This window comes from Ranitomeya imitator, chromosome 10 (assembly GCF_032444005.1).
Source record: "Ranitomeya imitator isolate aRanImi1 chromosome 10, aRanImi1.pri, whole genome shotgun sequence".
NCBI classification, from domain to species: domain Eukaryota; kingdom Metazoa; phylum Chordata; class Amphibia; order Anura; family Dendrobatidae; genus Ranitomeya; species Ranitomeya imitator.
In genome coordinates, this window is record NC_091291.1 from 24,933,432 (window position 1) to 24,959,916 (window position 26,485).

The 26,485-nt window shown below is 42.0% G+C and overlaps 1 protein-coding gene across 1 annotated transcript; it reads left to right on the forward strand.

Moving 5' to 3' along the window:
• Nucleotides 1–3,363: 3,363 nt before the first annotated feature.
• On the forward strand, nt 3,364–26,385 carry LOC138651912 (urokinase plasminogen activator surface receptor-like). The gene is made up of 5 exons (XM_069742517.1): nt 3,364–3,519; nt 7,947–8,066; nt 9,115–9,264; nt 10,800–10,943; nt 25,435–26,385. The coding sequence occupies exons 1-5, from the start codon at nt 3,465–3,467 to the stop codon at nt 25,629–25,631; spliced, it is 666 nt and encodes a 221-aa protein (XP_069598618.1). The 5' UTR covers nt 3,364–3,464; the 3' UTR covers nt 25,632–26,385.
• Nucleotides 26,386–26,485: the final 100 nt, after the last annotated feature.

Below are 26,485 nucleotides of genomic sequence, written 5' to 3' on the forward strand. Positions count from 1 at the left end.
CCTTGCGATTCCCTGTTATTTCTCCCACAGAAAGGGTGAAGAAAGAAGGAAAGAAAGAAAGAAAGAAAGAAAGAAAGAAAGAAAGAAAATGCATAGATAGATGGATAATAGATAGATAAATAATAGATAGATAGATAGATAGATAGATAGATAGATAGATAGATAGATAGATAGATAGATAATAAATAGATAAATAGATGATTGATAGATAGATAGATAATAGATAGATAGATAGATAGATAGATAGATAGATAGATAGATAGATAGATAGATAGATAGATAGATAATAGATAGATAGATAATAGATAGATAGATAATGGATAGATGATAGATAGATAGATAGATAGATAGATAGATAGATAGATAGATAGATAGATAGATAGATAGATAGATAGATAGATAGACAATAGATAGATAATAGATAGATAGAGAGATAGATAGATATTAGATAGATAGATAGATAGATAGATAGATAGATAGATAGATAATAGATAGATAGATAGATAGATAGATAGATAGATAATACATAGATAATAGATAGATAGATAGATAATAGATAGAGTGATAGATAGATAATAGATAGATAATAAATACATAGATAATAGATAGATAATAAATAGATAGATAGATAATAGATAGATAAATAGATAGATAGATAGATAGATAGATAATAGATAGATAGATAATAGATAGATAGATAGATAGATAGATAGATAGATAGATAGATAGATAGATAGATAGATAGATGATAGATATATAGATAATAGATAGATAGATAGATAGATAGATAGATAGATAATAGATAGATAGATAGATAGATAGACAAATAGATAGATAGATAATAGATAGATAGATAAATAGATAGATAGATAATAGATGATAATAGATAGATAATAGATAGATAGATAGATGATAGATAGATAAATAGATAGATAGATAATAGATGATAATAGATAGATAATAGATAGATAGATAATAGATAGATAATAGATGATAGATAGATAGATACTGTATATATAGATAGATAATAGATAGATAATAAATAGATAAATAGATGACAGATATATAGATAGATAGATAATAGATGACAGATACAGTTGAAACCAGACGTTTCCATCCACTCTATCACAAGACACATCTGTGTTTTTCTTTTCATGTCCGATGTTGGGAAACACACGCAGATGTCTATTTTTATATAGTGGACTAGCTATTGAACCCGTTCTACGCCCGCGTGGCGAGCATTTATATTGGTATATGGTCTCCATCCTGTCATGTGCTGCTCCATCCTGCGCCCCCACCCTGTCATGTGCTGCTCCATCCTGCGCCCCCATCCTGTCATGTGCTGCTTCCATCCTGCGCCCCCGTTCTGTCATGTGCTGCTCCCATCCTGCGCCCCCGTCCTGTCATGTGCTGCTCCTATCCTGCGCCCCCGTTCTGTCATGTGCTGCTCCCATCCTGCGCCCCCGTTCTGTCATGTGCTGCTCCCATCCTGTCATGTGCTGCTCCCATCCTGCGCCCCCGTCCTGTCATGTGCTGCTCCCATCCTGCGCCCCCGTCCTGTCATGTGCTGCTCCCATCCTGCGCCCCCGTTCTGTCATGTGCTGCTTCCATCCTGCGTCCCCGTTCTGTCATGTGCTGCTCCCATCCAGCACCCCCGTCCTGTCATGTGCTGCTCCTATCCTGCGCCCCCGTTCTGTCATGTGCTGCTCCCATCCTGCGCCCCCGTTTTGTCATGTGCTGCTCCCATCCTGTCATGTGCTGCTCCCATCCTGCACCCCCGTCCTGTCATGTGCTGCTCCTATCCTGCGCCCCCGTTCTGTCATGTGCTGCTCCCATCCTGCGCCCCCGTTCTGTCATGTGCTGCTCCCATCCTGTCATGTGCTGCTCCCATCCTGCGCCCCCGTTCTGTCATGTGCTGCTCCCATCCTGCGCCCCCGTTCTGTCATGTGCTGCTCCCATCCTGCGGCACCGTTCTTTAATTTGCTGCTCCCATCCATATGCCCCATACACTGCTCCATAAGATGCTCCATAGTATATGCCCCGTATCAGGTGGCGTAAGTAACAAATAGCTGTGACATGAAGTGCCACGGCCTCATGCCACAGCAATTTGTTACTTGTGCCACCTGATTCCTTTCCGTCACCATTTTCTTGGTCCTCCTGCTGGCGGAATCGGCGCCTGCGCAGTCCGCGCTTTCCGGTGCCATTTTCTTGAAGACACACTGCAGCGTGTCTTAAAGAAAATGGCGCCAGAAAGCGCGAACTGCGCAGGCGCCGATTCCGGCAGCAGGACCAAGAAAATGGCGGCGGAAAGGAATCAGGTGACGTAAATAACAAATTGCTGTGGCATGAAGTGCCACAGCTTCATGCCACAGCAATTTGTTACTTACGCCATTCCTTTCCACCCATTTTCTTCGTCCTCCTGCTGCCGGAATCGGCGCCTGCGCGGTCCGCGCTTTCCGGCGCCATTTTCTTGAAGACACACCTGCAGTGTGTCTTTAAGAAAATGGCGCTGGAAAGCGCGGACTGCGCAGGCGCCGATTCCGGCAGCAGGAATCGGCACCTGCGCAGTCCGCGCTTTCCGGCGCCATTTTCTTGAAGACACACTCCGGCTCCTCTGCATGTGACTGGTAAGTCAGAGGGCGGCGCCGGCGTGCATTAAGCGCGTCATCGCGCACACTGAACTGTCACAGCAGAGGAGCCGGGAGACGGAGCCGCACGCAGCGCTGGAACGGGGAAAGGTGAATATACTTACCCTCCTGGCGGTCCCTGCCTCTCCGGTGGAGATCGCGATGTGCGTTCAGTGCTTACGCATACCGCGATCTCCTGGGAGCGTCACTCTGTGGGGGCCAGACTGCGCCGGCGCTTGCGCTTGCGCAGTCTATAAAGGCTTCGGACAGAGTGACGCTCCCAGCGTTATATTATAGATGGAAACTTCTGGTTTCAGCTGTATGTATGAGATACGTTTCCACCAGTAGAGACTTATAGTAAACTCCACGTTTCCGGTCACACACACCACTTTACACTTCGTCCTTACTGTGCAATTATTCACCAAGTGCCAATTACAGAACTAAACTCAGAACTGATCTGATCTAAGATAATCATAATGAACGAACGGCCGACGCGTCACATTATTCTCCATCATTGTGGCTGTGACCGGATACTTTGTGCGGATGAGGTGTCTATGTTGTTGTGACTGCTGCTGACACAATTACAAAAAAAAAAAAAAAGAATCTTGAAGTTCTTAGTTTATCATGTGCTGATTTTACATGGGACTGCAAGCAGTCCTCTGTTAGCTAATTGAATTACTTGCATTTCGTTCTGTTCCCTTTTTGATTCGTACAAATCGGAGATGCGCGCACACGACTGAGTCATTATGGAAAACCAACGCCCCGGTGTCTTAAAAAAAAGCTATGAGTCTTCTGCTGTAGGTCGCGCAGTTGTTCTCTTACAATCCTCCTGGAATCATGGACCTCGCCGAGCTCCTGCTTCCCTTCATTCTATCCACCCTGATAGCCACAAGTAAGTAACTCTTTATACATCCTGGATCTTTCTGTAACTATGATTTACTTTTTTTCTTTTACATAAAGTAAACAAATAAATAAAGTAATAGACTAAACAATAAAGTAACAATAAATGTAAAGGTAATAATCTAAATATTGATTTTGCTAGAAACATGATCTCTATTTGTATCCTTTTTTTAGGTTCAACATTCTGTTCTCTAAAGATAAGTTTGTTTTTAAGACGAGGTCTGTTTCTAATTAAATGTTGCAAAAAAAAAACCCCCAAACAAACTGTCTTTGAATTTATTATGGAAAATAAGGAAACAAAATCCTGTTCTTTGTATTAACCTCTGATTATATTTCAGTAAGTGTCATAATTCAACACTAGTTTCGTGCACATTTCGAAAACGTTCCGTGTTCTTGCCTCCCAGAAGTTAGAACGTTTCATTCCTTAAGAGGAAAAAAAAAAAGGACTCGCTTTCCATTTTTGGCTAAAAAATCTTGGAAAATCTGACACATCGAAATGCTCTTGATTCTCTCACTAGTTAACTGCGAGAGTCCCTGCTCCTTATTCTTGTCAATATACAGCCTGGAGTAAATTTAGAAACTTTGGCAAGTAACCCTAGGAGAGGAATGTCATCTCCTGCAATGCCAGGACCCTACTTATACCGGAATGCAATGCCGGCAGAGTGGAGGGGTAAAGTATTAAAGCAGAGAACAACTTTTTAAATGCCATTTCCACATCAAACTTTTACAACTTTTTTTTTTTTTAAAAAGTGAATTTGGCTTCTTTGCAGTACCCAAATCAACCACTTAGTAAAAGGGGCGCTGTTCCTGGCTGACCATGCCCCATACCTGACAGGCAATGGCTGTGTATAACAGCCAGGATCTGCCTCTTTTAACCTGCGAAATGCCATGGTCAATATACAATGTGTCCGTAAAGTCATGGTGCACTTTTAACCAGTCACTGGAAAGCAACAAAAGACGATAGAAATGTCAAAAAGAAAAACTCTCTCAGTTTCATACCCATTCAGTGCAGTTCGATATGTGCTCCATTTGTTCCCCTACACACATCCAAACGATTGCAGGATGTCACAGACCTGGCAGTGTATTAATCAGAGTTCAGATTATCAGGGGTTAATCAGACTGGGGGGCTCAGCAACAGCTTAAATGAGTTAGTGTTGTTTGATTGGTTCTTGTTATCTCTCAACATGAACTGTTCTGATATGATTGGGCCAGAGAACGGGCACCAAAAGTGCACCATGACTACAAAAGTGCACCATGACTACAAAAGTGCACCATGACTGCAAAAGTGCACCATGACTACAAAAGTGCACCATGACTGCAAAAGTGCACCATGACTACAAATGTGCACCATGACTGCAAAAGTGCACCATGACTACAAAAGTGCACCATGACTGCAAAAGTGCACCATGACTACAAATGTGCACCATGACTGCAAAAGTGCACCATGACTACAAAAGTGCACCATGACTGCAAAAGTGCACCATGACTACAAATGTGCACCATGACTGCAAAAGTGCACCATGACTACAAATGTGCACCATGAATTTATAGACACACTGTACAATGGGAGCATTAGCAGGAGGCATAATTCCGCATGATGAGTTTTTTTTTTTTTGAAGGCCTATCATCTCTGACTGTGGCTCGCCTTCAAAGGAGAATGTGATTTTTAATATATACAGCAATAATCAAGTATCGCCTTTTATGGTGTAAACGATGAGATGATTGTAGAATCTGGTCTCATAAGTGGAGTAAAAAATACACTTAACTTTAAAAGAATATCATTTCTATAAAATTAAAAAAAATGAAAGCATAAAAATTAAAATAAAAAGAATTGACCAATTAGCATAACTCATTGTTGTGCCGACACATGGAACATGGCAATGTGCAACAAAAAAAAAACAATTGAAAGATACTATGACTTGATCAATATATAAATTACATTAGGTTTAATATATAATTATTTAGGTGATAATATGTATGTATATACAAAAACGGATTTTGCAGTTTTCACTTGGTCAATTGAAAATCATTGCAGGCTGAAATTTCTTGCTCTGTAGAGATTACTTCTCATCAGTTACCTTGTCATCATCACACATTGAATAACAATGAAAGGTATCACATATAATGCAGGATCCAACATTCACAATAGGTGATGTCGTCACAGCTCACCCCTTCCTCCTCCTGTACAATGAGGAGGATATCAACCTCGTGTGTTATCAACCTCTATACACAGTAGATAACACAGGATCCATCATTCACAGCAGGTGATGTCACAGCTCACCTCCTCCTCCTGTACAATGACTGATAACACCTCTATATACAGTAGATAACACAGGATCCACCATTCACAATAGGTGATGTCACAGCTCACCTCCTCCTCCTATACAATGACTGATAACACAGGATCCACCATTCACTATAGGTGATATCACAGTTCACTTCCTCCTCCTCCTGTACAATGAGGATATCAACCTTGTGTGTTGATATCCTATATATATCCTACCTATATAAATATATATATATATATATATCCTACCTATATATATATACAGTAGATAACATACGTGTGTTATCAACCTCTATATAGAGTAGATAACACAAGATCCACTATTCATAATAGGTGATATCACAGCTCACCTCCTCCTCCTGTACAATGAATGATAACACCTCTATATACAGTAGATAACACAGGATCCACCATCCACAATAGGTGATATCACAGCTCACCTCCTCCTCCTGTACAATGACTGATAACACCTCTATATACAGTAAATAACACAGGATCCACCATTCACAATAAGTGATGTCACAGCTCACCTCCTCCTCCAGTACAATGACTGATAACACCTCTATATACAGTAAATAACACAGGATCCACCATTCACAATAAGTGATGTCACAGCTCACCTCCTCCTCCTCCTGTACAATGACTGATAGCATCTCTATATACAGTAAATAACACAGGATCCACCATTCACAATAAGTGATGTCACAGCTCACCTCCTCCTCCAGTACAATGACTGATAACACCTCTATATACAGTGGATAACACAGGATCCACCATTCACAGTAGGTGATATCACAGCTCACCTCCTCCTCCTGTACAATGACTGATAACACCTCTATATACAGTAGATAACACAGGATCCACCATTCACAATAGGTGATGTCACAGCTCACCTCCTCCTCCTGTACAATGACTGATAACACCTCTATATACAGAAGATAACACAGGATCCACCATTCACAATAGGTGATGTCACAGCTCACCTCCTCCTCCTGTACAATGACTGATAACATCTCTATATACAGTAGATAACACAGGATCCACCATTCACAATAGGTGATGTCACAGCTCACCTCCTCCTCCTGTACAATGACTGATAACACCTCTATATACAGTAGATAACACAGGATCCACCATTCACAATAGGTGATGTCACAGCTCACCTCCTCCTCCTGTACAATGACTGATAACACCTCTATATACAGTAGATAACACAGGATCCACCATTCACAATAGGTGATGTCACAGCTCACCTCCTCCTCCTGTACAATGACTGATAACACCTCTATATACAGTAGATAACACAGGATCCACCATTCACAATAGGTGATGTCACAGCTCACCTCCTCCTCCTGTACAATGACTGATAACACCTCTATATACAGTAGATAACACAGGATCCACCATTCACAATAGGTGATGTCACAGCTCACCTCCTCCTCCTGTACAATGACTGATAACACCTCTATATACAGTAGATAACACAGGATCCACCATTCACAATAGGTGATGTCACAGCTCACCTCCTCCTCCTGTACAATGACTGATAACACCTCTATATACAGTAGATAACACAAGATCCACCATTCACAGCAGGTGATGTCAAAGCTCACCTATTCCTTCTTCCTGAGCAATGACCTCTACAAAGGTCACAGAGGTGTTCCCACAACGCTCTCCCAACAGGTCACCTCTAGTCTATTGTAACTGCTGTAAAACTTGTCTCTAAGTCATAGTAACTGCAGCTCAGACGCGATGGCTGCTCCGTAATCATATACAGAAGGACGCAAATGGCACAAAAATCGACAGCAAATAAAATAGGCAGAAAAAAGAGAATATTTATTGTTATCTGGTTTTAATAGATTTTTTTTAAATATCTGCCGTACACAGCTGATGCATTTCCTCATATGCTTTTGTAACAGCACACCACGTGGTCAAGTGAGGTACTGCAAGTAAAAAGTAAAATATTCTAAAGCATGCTAGCGTATAAAAGGGATATTTAATCTTAATCTATATCTCATATTTCTTTGCAAAACCACGTACACCAGGTTTGTGAACTGCTTTTACCATGAATTTAAGATAGCACCGACCTATGGATTTATATGGTCGTAATTGTAATCATTTGTATCTTTCAGCCTTTTCTCTATCTTGCAATGAATGTTCTGGGTTGGCTGCCAAATCCTGCCATAGGGTCAAAGTCACTTGTCCTCCAGACTTTAATGTTTGTGTTGCCACCTTAGAGACTGACATTCCAGGTAAGACGTAAAACATTATTACCAATATTGTAATATTCAATAGGGAAGATATATTAGAGAGTGAAGATATCACAAAGGTTTCTTTACATGGGACCCTCCGCATTTAGATGGAGCAAGGAGCCACAAAGAATCAGAATCTTCCTCTCTTTGGAGGCTTTGGCATAGCCAAATATTATAAAGTCACCCATCTATTTTAATAGTACCTTGCAATGCTGCATTTCTCCTGTAGAGGCCGCTGCAGCGAACAGGTATGATCTGTTACATCATTCCCAGCAATCTTTGTGGTTGGGGTAATTTACCATGAAGAGGAATCCAGCTGTTAAATAAAAGTTTATTTTGATTGATCACCATGGTCCAAACACTGAATGTATTTCCTAATATATAAATTAATTTAAAAAAAAAGTCACAAGTTCAAAGGGGTCCATTTTTTTTTGCTTATGCTTTATTCCCACTGCTCCACTGAGTATTCCACTCTTTTCTTTTTTTAACACTCGCCATATTTTTCCAGAGATATGGTTCTTTTTATTTAATGCTATTTTTTTCTTCACAAAGGGGCGGTGCTAGCAGGGTAATTATGCAAAGCAGCCTTAAGACACGCCCCCGAGGAACCTGTGCTTTAAAAAAAAAACGCCCTATTTCTGGAACTGTATGGCAGATTTTTAAAAAAAGAAAAAAAATTTAATATTCATGGGATTAATGGGGATAAAGTAGGAACGAAAATTGGTAACGTTTAACCACGTAGCATGTCCTCTTTAAAGGGACCGCTTCAGAGTCAAAAATAAAATATATATATGACTTTCATAGTGCCAGTGACCTTCAAAAATTAGGTCAAGGTCAGTTTGTACTCTCAAATCCTCAGCAGCATGCCTATAGGGATGAAGAGGAAAGATTGGCTACATAGGAAGGCGCCAGAGTGTTATGTGGTAGATGTGACAAAGTGCAAGGATTTTGCACTGGGATTTAGTAGCTCCTCAATCCTCCAAAATATCTGGAAAATGGTTGAATGTTCTTTTCTTCTATGTCGGATGTTCTTTTATTTCTCTTGTAGATGGAAAGGAGGAAATGACGTTGTACAGAGAGTATTGTGGGAAGAGTAGCATGTGCTCCTATACTGGAAGTCTCACCACCCAATTCGCTGGGAAAAAAATGAGCAGCACCTGCTGTTACACTAGTAACTGCTCTCCACCATTGCCAAAGTGTAAGCATCTCCTACAGGGATAGTAACACCTTAGCTACTAAACGGAATATCTGCAACTCTTGAGAAAATAACCTGGTGAAGACTTAAAGTGGTGGACTATCTATCTATCTATCTATCTATCTATCTATCTATCTATCTATCTATCTATTATCTATCTATCTATTATCTATCTATCTATTATCTATCTATCTATCTATCTATCTATCTATCTATCTATCTATCTATCTACCTATCTATCTATCTATCTATCTATCTATCTATCTATCTATCTATTATCTATCTATCTATTATCTATCTATCTATCTATCTATCTATCTATCTATTATCTATCTATTATCTATCTATCTATCTATCTATCTATCTATCTATCTATCTATCTATCTATCTATCTATTATTTATCTATCTATCTATCTTATATCTATTATCTATCTATCTATTATCTATCTATCTATCTATTATCTATCTATCTATTATCTATCTATCTATCTATCTATCTATCTATCTATCTATCTATTATCTATCTATCTATCTATCTATCTATTATTTATCTATCTATCTTATATCTATTATCTATCTATCTATTATCTATCTATCTATCTATCTATCTATCTATCTATTATCTATCTATCTATTATCTATCTATCTATCTATCTATCTATCTATCTATTATCTATCTATCTATCTATTATCTATCTATTATCTATCTATCTATCTATTATCTATCTATCTATCTATCTATCTATCTATCTATCTATCTATCTATCTATATATTATCTACTATCTATCTATTATCTATCTATCTATCTATCTATTTGTCTGTCTATTATCTATCTATTATCTATCTATTATCTATCTATTATCTATCTATCTATCTATTATCTATCTATCTATCATCTATCTATCTATTATCTATCTATCTATCTATTATCTATCTATCTATCTATCTATTGTCCATCTATTATCTATCTATCATCTATCTATTATCTATCTATCATCTATCTATCTATCTATTGTCCATCTATTATCTATCTATCATCTATCTATTATCTATCTATTATCTATCTATCATCTATCTATCTATTATCTATCTATCATCTATCTATTATCTATCTATCTATTATCTATCTATCTATCTATCTATTATCTATCTATTATCTATCTATCATCTATCTATCTATCTATCTATCTATTATCTATCTATCTATCTATCATCTATCTATTATCTATCTATCTATTATCTTTCTATCTATCTATCTATTATCTATCTATCATCTATCTATCTATCTATCTATCTATCTATCTATCTATCTATCTATCTATCTATCTATTATCTATCTATTATCTATCTATCTATCTATCTATCTATTATCTATCTATCATCTATCTATCTATCTATCTATCTATTGTCCATCTATTATCTATCTATTTATCTATCGATCTTTTTCATTGATGTATTATTGAGGGCATGATGAATAAATATTTGCATTGTCATCTAGCATTCAATCACATTACAAAATGTTCTGTTCTTGTTAAGTCCCAGAAGAAAAAACTGACAAAAATGGGGTCTCCTGTAAATCCTGCGGCGATTTGAAGGAAGCATCTTGTGAATCAACCACCACCATAGATTGCGTTGGGGACGAGAATAAATGTGTAGCTGTGGCCATCACAAGTAAATCAGGTACAAATCCTCAGTGCTGTCATGTGTAATGACTAGGGATGAATGAACCCGAGCTGTAAAGATCAGAATTCATACACGGGCTGCAGCGCAACCAATCAACGAGCTTTTAAGCTGCGGGCACTTCTGGAGCCATCATACCCATGCCAAGTATTGACATGGCTGTGATTGGCCGGCGCCACCCCAGACCCGACCTTTATAACTGCCAGATCTCGCGTGGCGATGCTACTCAAGTGAGAAACAGTGTAAAAAATGATTAAATGATTTAAAGAATGACGTGGGTTCTCCATTTTTTTTAGTAACCAGTCAAAGGAAAACAGACAGCTGTGAGCTGTTCTTATTATGCTTCAAGTGTGCCACTATCCTTGGACCTTTGAAGTCTATTAATATCAGTCCCCAGCGGTCTATTTTGTTTTTGCTGGATATTAAAAATGGGGGGACCAAAAAAATAACATAGGACACCCAATATTTTTAACAACCAGTTAAGGCAAAGCAGAATGCTAAGGGCTGATATTAATAGGCTGGGAAGGTCCATGCATATAGGCCTTTTCATAGCATAATAAGACCAGCTCACAGCTGTCTACTTTCCCATGGTTGGTTATAAAAAAAATAGGGGGGCCCTACATCATTTTTAAATGTATTTATTTATTAACAAATCCAGTAAACTACATACACTGCTCCACTCCTCCTCTTGGACCTCCACCTCCTGGATCAAGATTAGTGATGAGCAAACTCAAACTTTAAAGTTTGGGTTCATACTAGAGTCTGTGCACTAGACCCCGAACATGGACTTTTGTCCCTGACAGCTATCATACTGTTTGGGTTTGCCAGCCGAATAAAGCTTGTTGAGAGTTTGCTACTCAGCCAATCAACAATCCTTTAGGATGTGGTCACTTCCGGAGCCATCAAAGCCCATCATGGACTGGCATGGCTTTGATTTGCCAGAGCACCATGTGACCCTGCCTGTATAAATGCCAGGTCACGGGTTGCACAGCCATTCTGTTCCTCGTGGGCTGTTAGTTTGGTTCTCTGTGCCATAAAAGCCTGTTCCTCTGTGGCTTAATAGCCTTTTAGTAGCGCATCCAGATCCAACCTCTTCCCCGCAAGGTATTTTTCTAAGGAGAAAAAACATGAGGAGAGCAGCAAATGGGGATGTGGACATGGTCCTGGTGCTGTTAGTGGTGATGGTGTAGCTGCTACAGGGAGAGGACGTGGTCGATCTTCACCTGTTACGTGTCCAACTGCAACATTTTACTCAGGTGAATGCAGGCAACACGATGTTTGGTGTTATTTAGTAGGCCCCAATACCACAGAACAAATAGCGAGGCCAGAATATGTGAAGGCCTTGTTAGATTGGATGGCTGAAAGTGCCTCCAGTTTCTTCACATTTTCTTTCACTTAGTTCCCTGGAGAAAGCGTTCAGTTCGTTCAGTCGACACCTGAGTGCACGGCTGCCACTAGGAATTTCGGGGCCCAATACTGGCAAAATTTTCAGGGCCCCCTTAAGACTCCACCCAGGCTCAACCCCTGCCCCGCCTCTACCCCTCGAACTGTCCATAGCCCCACCGCTCTCGGAAAAACTCCACTTCTCACCAATCACACATTAACAGTTTCCATCACCAGATCACACACACAGCCAGCAGATTTTGTTTTGGCAAAAAGTTTTTTTTAATCTGCCACGACGACAAGGTAGACTCTTTTGGCCGGGCCCTACTCTGCTCTAACTTATTAAACATTTGCTAAAATATGCAATACAATTTAGGTATATTTTTATTTATTTTTCAATTTTTCAAATGACCAATAATACCACATACAAGGGACAAATACCACAACACCATGACCAGACACCATAATATCACCACATAGTGACCTATAATACTATCTACAAGGAACAAGTACCACCAGACCATGTGCAGACCACAAATTACCACCACAGTGACCGAACAATATCACATACAAGGGACAAATACCACCGCAGCATTTACAGACCACATATTACCACCACATGGTGACCAACTACATACAAGGAACAAATACCAACACAACATTACCAGACCACATACAGTATTACCACCACACAGTGACCGAATGATAGCACATACAAGGAACAAATACCGCCACACCATGGCCGGACAACATATTATCACCACATTGTGACTGAATAGTACAATACTGATCATTAATACAAAAAAATACTATCATTATAAGTGCCATTATACACAGGAGATCTGTACTTAGTATGCAGTGTCTGTGTACAAGTAATACAGTGGTCACCGGTGCCATTATACACAGGAGCTCTATATATAGTGTCAGTGTACAGGTAATACAGGGATCACCAGTGACATTATACACAGGAGCTCTGTATATAGGGTACAGTGTACATGTAATACAGTTATCACTAGTGACATTATACACAGGAACTCTGTATATAGTGTATAGTGTACAGATAATATAGTGATCACCAGTGCCATTATACACAGGAGCTCTGTATATAGGGTACGGTGTACATGTGATACAGTGCTCACTAGTGACATTATACACAGGAGCTCTGTATATAGTGTATAGTGTACAGATAATATAGTGATCACTAGTGACATTATACACAGGAGCTCTGTATACAGTATACAGTGTATGGTGTCAGTGTACAGGTAACACACTGACTCACTGATGACGTCTCTAGCTGAAGTCTTTAATCTTTGCGTTTCTTTTTAATCCAGCGCAGACCGCCATCACTTCTTTCAGCCAGGACTCGTCGCTGCATAAAATAACACAGTTATCTAGAGCACCACTTCCAGAGCACATTCCCCACTTTTTCCCTTTCTTCTACACTACACATCTGAATACACATGTTCACCCACCATTAATATATAATTGCTTATTATGCAACTCACCATTCCAAATATAAATTATAATCCGCCACTGTGCCCCCACTATCTGTACATAGCCACTTTCCCCATTTAATATATAAATTAATTTGCACCTGTATTCTTTCCCCCAATTTATTACCAGTCACTTTATCCTCAATGACCCCCACTATGTACCTCCCGCTCTAACCCTTACCCCAATTCATTATAGTTACATGCCCCTTCTGCCTCAATTCATTGCCATGTCTTCTCTCTCTCCCACCCACTATTCATTATCAACTGCTCTTCCCCACTCTCAAAATTATACTGTATACAGTGCATGGTGTCAGTGTACAGGTAACACACTGACTCACCGGTGACGTCTCTCCCCACCTTCAATACACCATTTGCTCTCCCCACCCCCACCTTCAATTCAATTGCTGTCCACGTCCCTCACACTCACTTGATGTGCAGTCCCTATCACCCCCACATCATCATTTGCAGTCCACCTTACTTCATCATTTAGTCCTCTATCCCCCCTTCACTTCATTTGCAGTCCCACTTGCTTCATCATTTGCATCATTTCATCATGTGTAGTACCCCCTCAAACACAATTCATCATCTGCAGTCTCCATCACTCCCACATCATCATTTCCAGTCCCCATCACCACCACTTCATCATTTGCAGTCCCCATCACCCCTGCATCTTCATTTGCCGTCCCTATCACCCCCACATTACCCTCACATCATTTGCAGCCCCCATCACCCCCACATTATCATTTGCAGTCCATGTCACGCCCACATCATCATTTGCAGTCCCCATCACCCCCACATCATCATTTGCATTCCCCATCACCCCATCGTCATTTGCAGTCCCCATCACCCCCACATCACCATTTGCAGTCCCCATCACCCCATCGTCATTTGCAGTCCCCATCACCCCCACATCATCATTTGCATTCCCCATCACCCCATCGTCGTTTGCAGTCCCCATCACCCCCACATCATCATTTGCAGTCCCCATCACCCCCACATCATCATTTGCATTCCCCATCACCCCATCGTCATTTGCAGTCCCCATCACCCCCACATCACCATTTGCAGTCCCCATCACCCCATCGTCATTTGCAGTCCCCATCACCCCCACATCATCATTTGCATTCCCCATCACCCCATCGTCGTTTGCAGTCCCCATCACCCCCACATCATCATTTGCAGTCCCCATCACCCCATCGTCATTTGCAGTCCCCATCACCCCATCGTCATTTGCAGTCCCCATCACCCCCACATCATCATTTGCAGTCCCCATCACCCCTGCATCATCATTTGCAGTCCACTTCACGCCCACATCATCATTTGCAGTCCCCATCACCCCCACATCATCATTTGCATTCCCCATCACCCCATCGTCATTTGCAGTCCCCATCACCCCCACATCATCATTTGCAGTCCCCATCACCCCGACATCATCATTTGCAGTCCCCATCACCCCATCGTCATTTGCAGTCCCCATCACCCCCACATCATCATTTGCATTCCCCATCACCCCATCGTCATTTGCAGTCCCCATCACCCCCACATCATCATTTGCAGTCCCCATCACCCCCACATCATCATTTGCAGTCCCCATCACCCCATCGTCATTTGCAGTCCCCATCACCCCCACATCATCATTTGCAGTCCCCATCACCCCTGCATCATCATTTGCAGTCCACTTCACCCCCACATCATCATTTGCAGTCCCCATCACCCCATCGTCATTTGCAGTCCCCATCACCCCCACATCATCATTTGCAGTCCCCATCACCCCCACATCATCATTTGCAGTCCCCATCACCCCATCGTCATTTGCAGTCCCCATCACCCCCACATCATCATTTGCAGTCCCCATCACCCCTGCATCATCATTTGCAGTCCCCATCACCCCCACATCATCATTTGCAGTCCCCATCACCCCTGCATCATCATTTGCAGTCCACTTCACCCCCACATCATCATTTGCAGTCCCCATCACCCCCACATCATCATTTGCAGTCCCCATCACCCCAACATCATCATTTGAAGTCTCCATCACCCCCACTTCATCATTTGCAGTTCCCTATCCTCCTTCACTCCATCTGTAGTCCCCCTTACTTCATCATTTGCAGCCCCCTATCATTTCACCATGTGCAGTACCCCCTCAAACACACTTTATCATCTGCAGTCTCACTCCCCCTAGCTCACCCATTTTTATACTTACCTCAGTCGTTCCCAGGGTGTCTAGTGTTTTCAGCAGTGAAGCAGCAGCTAGAATGTATGGGCTGCTGAGAGGACCTGACAGGAGCCCCTACATTCTAGCACATTCACTACTGAGATTGCTTTAATGTATGGGTATGCAGGGAGCCCATACATTCTAGCTACAGCCGAGCAGGAGCTGTGCAGCTGACTAGGTAAGATGGCCGTGCACAGCTCCAAAAAGGCTCCCAGGCCCCAGCGCCAACGTGTGCGCTGCAGTGCACATTAAGTGCATGATGGGGCCCGATCAGTAGAAGCACAACAGTGGGGCCCCGGATCTGCGGGCCCCTCTGTGTACTGCTGCTGACCGGGCTCCATACAGCAGTAAGGGCAGTAATGCCCTGATGGCAGCCCTGCCTGAGGGTCTTAGTCATCGTTCTTCCACCTCACCTCCTTGCAAATCGGCCTAGCAGTCTGAGTTCATGCAGCAGTTTATTCTGCTTTTTGATTAGTTCACTGGCTGGGCTTCAGTTGCCCATCCACTTGGCCCTGCTCCAGAAATGGAAGTGCACTTATGCCCAACCACTCGTTCTGTTGGAGGATGAGTACGTGGGAGGGCCAATGCACACGATCAGAGTACCACCGCAGCACATCTCTGAGGATGAGGAAACACAGTTGCCAATTGCTGCAAGTTTCTACAGTGTGCTGACCGTCAAGGATGGAAGCAGTCAGGACTGGGGGAAGATGATGTGTAGGATCATGAGGTCCTTGACCACACATGGATCGAAGGGCCTCATAGTGACATGTGCAGCTCGAAGGAAAAGGAGTTAGTTACGCTTCCCGGTCATAAGAGAAAAAAAGAGGGAGCATGGTGGAGAAGCACAATCATGGGCCCAGTAGCCAGTACGTTGTCTGCTACTGCACTTCGAGCTAAGGGGATGAGACCAAACTGCCAGCTCAAAGGAGCTCCCTAGCATGGGACTTCTTCACCCAATATAGTGATGACAAGTAGCAGCTTGTTTGCATGCCATGCCATCAAGTGAGGCGTCAATATTCTAAACCTGAGCACCACCTGCATGATCAGGTATCTCAAATGCAAGCACGAGGTGCAGAGAAATACACATCTTAAAAAAACAAGACAAATCTGAGCCTGCTGCTGCTCCCTCTTTTGCTGCACTCTCGACTTTTTCCTGTTGGTCACTTTCAACAGGGCCACCTGCCTCAGACAAAGAGACCAGTAGTGTTACCGATCATGACTACAGTGTCCCATGGAAATTTCCCGCTCTCCATCATTCAAACCCTTGAGAGAAAGAGAACATTCCACCCTAACCACCCATGAGCCCATGTGCCTGAAAGTCAGCATTTCTAAACTACTGGCATGTGAAATGCCTCCACTCTGGCTGCTGGAGATCGCCAGTGTGAAATAAACTGATGTTGGCGGCTGTCCCACACCACGTTGTTCCCAGTCGCCACTACCACAGTTCTTGGCCTAGCCGGTTTGACTCACATCTCTTGTCTGGTGCATGTGCTGAACTTGTTGATGCAGAGCTTCCTGAAGAGCTACCAAAATATGGCTGATTTGCTGCTGAAAGTGCGCGCAGCGTGTACGCGGTCTCAGCGTTCTCACCCTGCTGCTGCTCACCTCCTTACGCTGCAACTTCACTTCTGCATTCCAGCTCACGGCCTCATATGTGGCGCACCAGCAAGGTCGAACGCCACCTTGCATATGCTGGAGAGACTTTGCAGGCAGCAGCAGGCAATAGTGGGGCTTCAGCTGCAGGGGAGTTTCTGTCTTCCCCTGTGGGGGTCACAGGGGCTAAGTCCTACACAGCTCCTGTCAGTTCTCAGCGGACTAACGAGGACCCCACAGGGCGGGATACGCTGGTATGACTCTTCAATACCACTTCTACAGTCCAGTCAGTCAGAGTAACACACTCCATCCCATACTAATGCGTCTTGCTTTCTACATAGGAGAGTGTGTCCCAACATGGTGACCACTTGGCCTTCTTTAATATTCTTAATCGCTATAGTCCTGTAAGGATTACCGTATATTCCTCTTGCTTCCCTTCACTTCGGTCTTCTTTGACCTTTCAAATAAAACTCCACATCGTCCTGTAGGGAATCCTGGAGTAGACGTTAGTCCTTGTCCTTTCCTTCCATCTTTGTCGAGCCTCTTACCAGTAATCTGGCTTCTCACTGTCGTTATCCTTTTCAGATTCTTACAAAGTGTATCTTGGGTCTCCCTGTTGAAACATGAAAACACATTAACATACGAATCTCCAAACTGTCAGACCTGGGGTCTTTCACTGCCTGAAGCTGGACCCTATCTATCTTACTACAAGGAAGTTGTCTAATGTTTCCTAATGTAGTCCCTTCCATTCTGGGATAGTACCAACTATGAACTCTTTCTTGCTCCTACTAAGTGCATACAAATTAATAAACAGATAAAATCACATTTAAAGGGAATTTGTCACCCCAAAAATCGTATATGAGCTAGGGCCATCTGCATCAGGGGCTTATCTACAGCATTCTGTAATGCTGTAGATAACCCTCGATGTAACCTGAAAGGTAAGAAAAGGAAGTTATATTATATTCACCCAGGGGTGCTCCCGGTTCGGTTTGGGTCCGATGGGTGTCGCGGTCCGGGTCCGGCGCCTTCCATCTTCTTACGATGACGTCCTCTTCTTGTCTTCACGATGCGGCTCCGGCGCAAGCTCCTGTTGAGGGCAGAGCAAAGTACTGCAGTGCGCAGGCGCTGGGCCTCTCTGACCTTTCCCGACACCTACGCACTGCAGTACTTTGCTCAGCATCAACCGAGCAGACAAAGTACGCCTGTGCTGAAGCTGCGGCAGGAAGACAAGAAGAGGACGCCATTTTATGAAGATGGGAGGTGCCGGACCCAGACCGCGATGCCCATCGGATCGGACCGCAGCGGGACCACCCCTGGGTGAGTATAATGTAACCTGTTTTTCTTACCTTTCAGGGTACATCGGGGGCTTATCTACAGCATTAGAGAATGCTGTAGATAAGCCCCTGATACCAGTGGGCTTAGCTCATATATGATTTTTGGGGTAACAGATTCCCTTCAAAACATGTAATACATTATATCACACCATACAGTATATCATCAAGAGAGTTGGGGTATGGTCAGCACCTCTACTTCCAATCAAGACATTATTTAACCCCTCTCTGCCATTGGATGTACTATTCCATCCACGTGGGGTGGGCTCTACTTTCCATGGACGGAATAGTACATCATAGGCGATCGGCTGCGCTCACGGGAGGAGAGTGGCCGATCGCCGCCGGGTGTCAGCTGATTATTACAGCTGACATCCGACACTATGTGCCAGGAGCAGTCATGGACCGCTCCTGGCTCATTAACCCCCAAACACTGTGATCAAACATGATCGCAGCATTCCGGCGGCATAGGGAAGCATCGCGCAGGGAGGGGGCTTTCTGTGTGCTTCCCTGAGACCCTCGGAGCAACGCGATGTGATCGCATTGCTCAAAGGGTCTCCTACCTCCTCCTCCCTGCAGGCCCCAGATCCAAAATGGCCGCGAGGCTCCTTCCGGGTCCTGCAGGGAGGTGGCTTGCAAGCGCATGCTCAGAGCAGGCGCTTGCAAGCCTCCTCCAGTGCCTGTCAGATCAATGATCTGACACAGTGCACTGCAAAGTGTCAGATCAGCGATCTGACACTTTACCATGATGTCCCCCTCTGGGACCAAGTAAAAAAGTTAAAAAAAAAAATATTTACATGTGTAAAAAAAAAAAGAAAAATTCCTAAACAATGAAAAAAATAAAAAATATTGCTCCAATAAATACATTTCTTTATCTAAATGAAAAAAAAAAAACAATAAAAGTACACATATTTAGTATCGCCGCGTCCGTAACAACCCGAACTATAAAACTGTTGTAGTAGTTGACCCCTTCAGTGATTACCGTAAAAAAAAACAAGGCAAAAAACAGCACTTTATTATCATACTACCAAACAAAAACTAGAATAACACGCGATCAAAAAGACGGATATAAATAAACATTGTACCGCTGAAAACATCATCTTATCCCGCAAAAAAAACGGGCTGCAATACAGCATCATCAGCAAAAAAATAAAAAAATTATAGTCCTCAGAATAAAGCGATGCAAAAATAATTATTTTTATATAAAATAGATTTTATCGTATAAAAGTGCCAAAAGATAAAAAAGATATAAATGAGGTATCGCTGTAATCGTACTGACCCGAAGAATAAAACTGCTTTATCAATTTTATCAAGCGTGGAACGGTATAAACACCCCCACAGAAGAAATTCACAAATTGCTGGTTTTTGTTCATTCTGCCTCACAAAAATCAGAATAAAAAACGATCAAAAAATGTCATGTGCCCGAAAAAGTTACCAATAAAAGCGTCAACTCGTCTTGCAAAAAACAAGACCTCACATGACTCTGTGGACCAAAATATGGAAAAATTATAGCTCTCAAAATGTGGAGACGCAAAAACTATTTTTTGCAATAAAAAGCGTCTTTTAGTGTGGACAGTTGTCAATCATAAAAATCCGCTAAAAAACCTGCTATAAAAGTAAATCAAACCCCCCTTTTTTCACCCCCTTAGTTAGGGAAATATAATAAAATTTAAAAAATTTATATATTTCCATTTTCCCATTAGGGTAAGGGTTAGGGTTGGGGCTAAAGTTAGGGCTAGGGTTGGGGCTAAAGTTAGGGTTAGAGCAACAGTTAGGGTTGGGTCTACAGTTAGGGTTTGGGTTGTTGCTACAGTTAGGGTTGGGGCTAAAGTAAGGGTTAGGGTTGGGGCTAAATGTAGGGTTAGGATTGGGGCTAAAGTTAGAATTAGGGCTACAGTTAAGGTTAGGGCTACAGTTAGATTTGGGGCTAAAGTTAGGGTTAGGGTTAGGGATGGGGCTAAAGTTAGGGTTAGGGTTGGGGCTAAAGATAGGGTTGGGGCTAAAGTTAGGGTTGGGGCTAAAGTTAGGGTTAGAGTTTGGATTACATTTACGGTTGGGATTAGGGTTGGGAATAGGGCTAAGAATGGGGTTAGGGTTATGGTTGGGAATAGGGATAGGGGCGTGTTGGAGTTAGATATGTGGTTAGGGTTGCGATTAGGGTTAGGGGTGTGTTGGGGTTAGGGATGTGGTTGGGATTAGGGTTAGGGGCACGTTCGGGTTAGGGGTGTGATTAGCGTTATGGTTAGGGTTGGGATTAGGGTTAGGGGTGTGTTTGGGTTAGGGTTTCAGTTACAATTAGGGGGTTTCCACTGGTTAGGTACATCAGAGACTCTCAAAACGCGACATGGCGTCCGATCTCAATTCCAGCCAATTCTGCGTTCAAAAAGTAAAACAGTGCTCCTTCCCTTCCTAGCTCTCCCGTGCGCCAAAACAGGGGTTTACCCCAACATATGGGGTATCAGCGTACTCAGGACAAATTGGACAACAACTTTTGAGGTCCAATTTCTCTGGTTACACTTGGGAAAATAAAAATTTTGGGGGCTATAAAATCATTTTTGTGGGAAAAAATTTTATTTTTTATTTTCACGACTCTGCGTTATAAACTGTCGTGAAACACTCGGAGGTTCAAAGTTCTCACAACACATCTAGATAAGTTCCTTGGGGGGTCTAGTTTCCAATATGGGGTCACTTGTGGGGGGTTTCTACTGTTTATGTACATCAGGGGCTCTGCAAACGCAATGTGACACCTGCAAACCATTCCATCTAAGTCTGCATTCCAAGCGGCGCTCTTTCCCTTCCGAGCTCTGCCATGCGCCCAAACAGTGGTTCCCCCCAACATTTGGGGTATCAGCGTACTCAGGACAAATTGGACAACAACTTTTGGGGTCCAATTTCTCCTGTTACCCTTGGGAAAATACAAAACTGGGGGCTAAAAATAATTTTTGTGGAAAAAATAATAATTTTTATTGTCACGGCTCTGCGTTATAAACTGCAATAAAACACTTGGGGGTTCAAAGTTCTCACCACACATCTAGATAAGTTCCTTAGGGGGTCTACTTTCCAAAATGGTGTCACTTTTGGGAGGTTTCAATGTTTAGGCACATCAGGGGCTCTCCAAACGCGACATGGCGTCCCATCTCAATTCCAGTCAATTTTGCACTGAAAAGTCAAACGGCGCCACTTCCCTTCCGAGCTCTGCCATGCGCCCAAACAGTGGTTTACCCCCACATATGGGGTATCAGCGTACTCAGGACAAATTGTACAACAACTTTTGGGGTCCAATTTCTTTTGTTACCCTTGGGAAAATAAAAAATTGGGGGCAAAAAGATCATTTTTAGAAAAAATATGATTTTTTATTTTTACAGCTCTACATTATAAAGTTCTGTGAAGCACTCGGTGGGTCAAAGTGCTCACCACACATCTAGATAAGTTCCTTAGGGGGTCTAATTTCCAAAATGGTGTCACTTGTGGGGGGTTTCAATGTTTAGGCACATCAGGGGCTCTCCAAATGCGACATGGCGTCCCATTTCAATTCCTGTCAATTTTGCATTGAAAAGTGAAACGGCGCTCCTTCCCTTCCAAGCTCTGCCATGTGCCCAAACAGTGGTTTACCCCCACATATGGGGTATCGGCGTACTCAGAACAAATTGTATAACAACATTTGGGGTCCAATTTCTCCTGTTACCCATGGTATAATAAAACAAATTGTAGCTAAAACAATTTTTTGGCGGAAAAAAGTTAAATGTTCATTTTTTATTTAAACATTCCAAAAATTCCTGTGAAACACCTGAAGGATTAATAAACTTCTCGAATGTGGTTTTGAGCACCTTGAGGAGTGCAGTTTTTAGAATGGTGTCATACTTGGGTATTTTCTATCATATACAGTTAGGTCCATATATATTTGGACAGAGACAACATTTTTCTAATTTTATTTATATACATTACCACAATGAATTTTAAACAAAACAATTCAGATGCAGTTGAAGTTCAGACTTTCAGCTTTCATTTGAGGGTATCCACATTAAAATTGGATGAAGGGTTTAGGAGTTTCAGCTTCTTAACATGTGCCACCCTGTTTCTAAAGGGACCAAAAGTAATTGGACAGGTTCAATAATTTTAAATAAAATGTTCATTTTTAGTACTTGGTTGAAAACCGTTGTTGGCAATGACTGCCTGAAGTCTTGAACTCATGGACATCAACAGACGCCGTGTTTCCTCCTTTTTGATGCTCTGCCAGGCCTTCACCGCGGTGGTTTTCAGTTGCTGTTTGTTTGTGGGCCTTTCTGTCTGAAGTTTAGTCTTTAACAAGTGAAATGCTGCTCAATTGGATTGAGATCAGGTGACTGACTTGGCCATTCAAGAATATTCCACTTCTTTGCTTTAATAAACTCCTGGGTTGCTTTGGCTTTATCTTTTGGGTCATTGTCCATCTGTAGTATGAAACGAGGACCAATCAGTTTGGCTGCATTTGGCTGGATCTGAGCATACAGTATGGCGGCTCTGAAGACCTCAGAATTCATTCGGCTGCCTCTGTCCTGTGTCACATCATCAATAAACACTAGTGACCCAGTGCCACTGGCAGCCATGCATGCCCGCGCCATCACACTGCCTCCGCCATGTTTGCTTTGGATCATGACCTGGACCACGCCTTCGCCATACTTTTCTCTTTCCATCATTCTGGTAGAGGTTGATCTTGGTTTCATCTGTCCATAGAATGTTCTTCCAGAACTGTGATGGCTTTTTTAGATGTTTTTTAGCCTTTTTCTTCTTGATACTTATGAGTGGCTGCACCGTGCAGTGAACCCTCTGTAGTTACCTTCATGCAGTCTTCTCTTTATGGTAGATTTGGATATTGATGCGCCGACCTCCTCGAAAGTGTTGGTCACTTGGTTGGCTGTTGTGAAGGGGTTTCTCTTCACCATGGATATTATTCTGCGATCATCCACCACTGTTGTCTTCCGTGGGCGCCCAGGACTTTTTGCATTGATGAGTTCACCAGTGCTTTCTTTCTTTCTCAGGATGAACCAAACTGTAGATTTTGCCACTCCTAATATTGTAGCAATTTCTCGGTGGGTTTTTTCTGTTTTCGCAGCTTAAGGATGGCTTGTTTCACCTGCATGGAGAGCTCCTTTGAGCGCATGTTTACTTCACAGCAAAACCTTCCAAATGCAAGCACCACACCTCAAATCAACTCCAGGCTTTATATCTGCTTAATTGAAAATGACATAACGAAGGGATTGCCCACACCTGTCCATGAAATAGCCTTGGAGTCAATTGTCCAATTACTTTTGGTCCCTTTAAAAACAGGGTGGCACATGTTAAGGAGCTGAAGCTCCTAAACCCTCCATCCAATTTTAATGTGGATACCCTCAAATAAAAGATGAAAGTCTGAACTTCAACTGCATCTGAATTGTTTTGTTTAAAATTCATTGTGGTAATGTCTATAACCAAAATTAGAAAAATGTTGTCTCTGTCCAAATATATATGGACCTAACTGTAGACCCCTCAAAGTGATTTCAAATGTGATGTAGTCCCTAAAAAAAAAATGGTGTTGTAAAAATGTGAAATTGCTGGTCAACTTTTAACCCTTATAATTACCTAAAAAAAAAATTTGGTTCCAAAATTGTGCTGATGTAAAGTAGACATGTGGGAAATGTTACTTTTTAAGTATTTTGTGTGACATAGCTCTGTGATTTAAGGGCATAAAAATTCATAGTTGGAAAATTGCGAAATTTTCACAATTTTCGCAAAATTTCCGTTTTTTTTCCACAAATAAACGTAGGTAATAACAAAGAAATTTTACCACTATCATGAAGTACAATATGTCACAAGAAAACATTTTCAGAATCCCTGGGATCTGTTGAAGCGATGCAGAGTTATAACCTCATAAAGGGACGGTGGTCAGAATTGTAAAAATTGGCCCGGTCATTAACGTGCAAACCACCCTTGGGGGTAAAGGGGTTAATTGAACAATGAACATTTGATAATGTAACAAATACACAATTCCCACATGTGTGGGTCCCACCATTGGGTCTCTAGTCTGGGCCTCTAATGATATTGTTAAGAATGAAAAGTTGACCACACACGTGTGACTCTTTCTATTAATTTTTATGGGAGCTTAGAAGTTTGATAAGAAACCGTTGACAGCAGTTCTCATAGATTTCATGGGAATCAATGGCGAGAGGTATGCATGCCTATGAGCCTAGTAGCATGCTGGGGAGCGTTCAGAGCGCCCATAAAAAATCAATGGAAAGAGCTACGCACATGTCCAAGAGCCTAGTAGCATGCTCAACAATATTCAGACCTCACAAACAAATCAACAGAAAATTACTCATGTCTAAAGGTTTGAAAGCAAGCTCAGGAGTTTTCAAAACTTTCACTATGATGAAAGGAGAGAGCTATGCATGTGCGCACCTCTGATTATTCTTAAGATATTAGTTGTTGAAAACATTGCTTAATAAAATATCTTTTTTTCACAGAAACTATGTCTACCACATATTCTCTAAGTGGCTGCGGAACACCAGGATTGTGCAATTTGACGGAAAGAGAATATCAATTTGTAGGACAGACAATCAAAACCACCTTCACGTGCTCCAGTGGGAGCGACATCCATACTCTGGGTCTGCCTCTTCTGCTGCTGCTGGTTACATTCGTTTTTTTCAAAGTCCTCTCTTGAACCCTCAGATGTGCAAAAAGATGCAATGTTTCAATGATATTAGATTTTCCAGTATATTTATTCTACCAGTTTCTCATAGTTTTCAAGAGGTTTGCTTACTGTCATCCAATAGTTATAATCATTGTATACCATTGACATATGTGACAACCAGAATATCCCTCCAAGGATAATACATAACTTCGACAATATCCATTTGTCGATGGAGAATGTGCACACAGTGGTAATTTCATGAAAGCTCTCTGGTGTTCTCACTTTCCTTCTAGTTTTGTTTTTGGAGGACCATAAATGACCCAACAAGGGCTCCAACGGGTCCATAGAAAACTCATCCAAAGTTTTTCGTAAGCCCGAGTACTTAAAGATGGTGTTGAGTGTCCCTTTGCTACCTAAGATATGGCAGAGGAATGGAAAAGTACATGGGGACCCAATGGTTAGAAGTTTTGAGAAGTTCTGGTTTTGGTGGTACTTTGCATATCCTGGTCAATGGCTAATGTTAATGCTTTGCTTACCTACATTCTATAAAGCTTTTATGAGGTCTAAATTCCCAAATATGGTATTTCATAGAGGCAAGTGCCTTTACTCTCCTTGACTCCAGGTTTACAGCTATGGATAGTATCACATGATCTTTCTCAGAAAATTAGCAGCCTTAGATAGAGATCATGCGATACATGCAGTAACTGCAAAGAAGCAGGAAGTGCAGATTCGGGAAGTGCAGAAGTGGCAGCTGTACTCAGACTTTATCGTAGGTGCACTTTAAATGTAAGAGACAGAATCTAAAAAAAAATCTAGAAAAATTTAATTATAGGATTTTTACACAATTAATTTGCATTTTACTGAATGAAATAAGTATTTGATCC

What these genes read in the sequence shown, in the direction of transcription:
- LOC138651912 (XM_069742517.1), top strand. Translation starts at nt 3,465, where the DNA reads ATGGACCTCGCCGAGCTCCTGCTTCCCTTCATTCTATCCACCCTGATA. An exon ending in CTTAGAGACTGACATTCCAG is followed by an intron (nt 8,067 to 9,114) that starts GTAAGACGTAAA and finishes TTTCTCTTGTAG; the next exon opens with ATGGAAAGGAGGAAATGACG. An exon ending in GGCCATCACAAGTAAATCAG is followed by an intron (nt 10,944 to 25,434) that starts GTACAAATCCTC and finishes TTTTTTTCACAG; the next exon opens with AAACTATGTCTACCACATAT.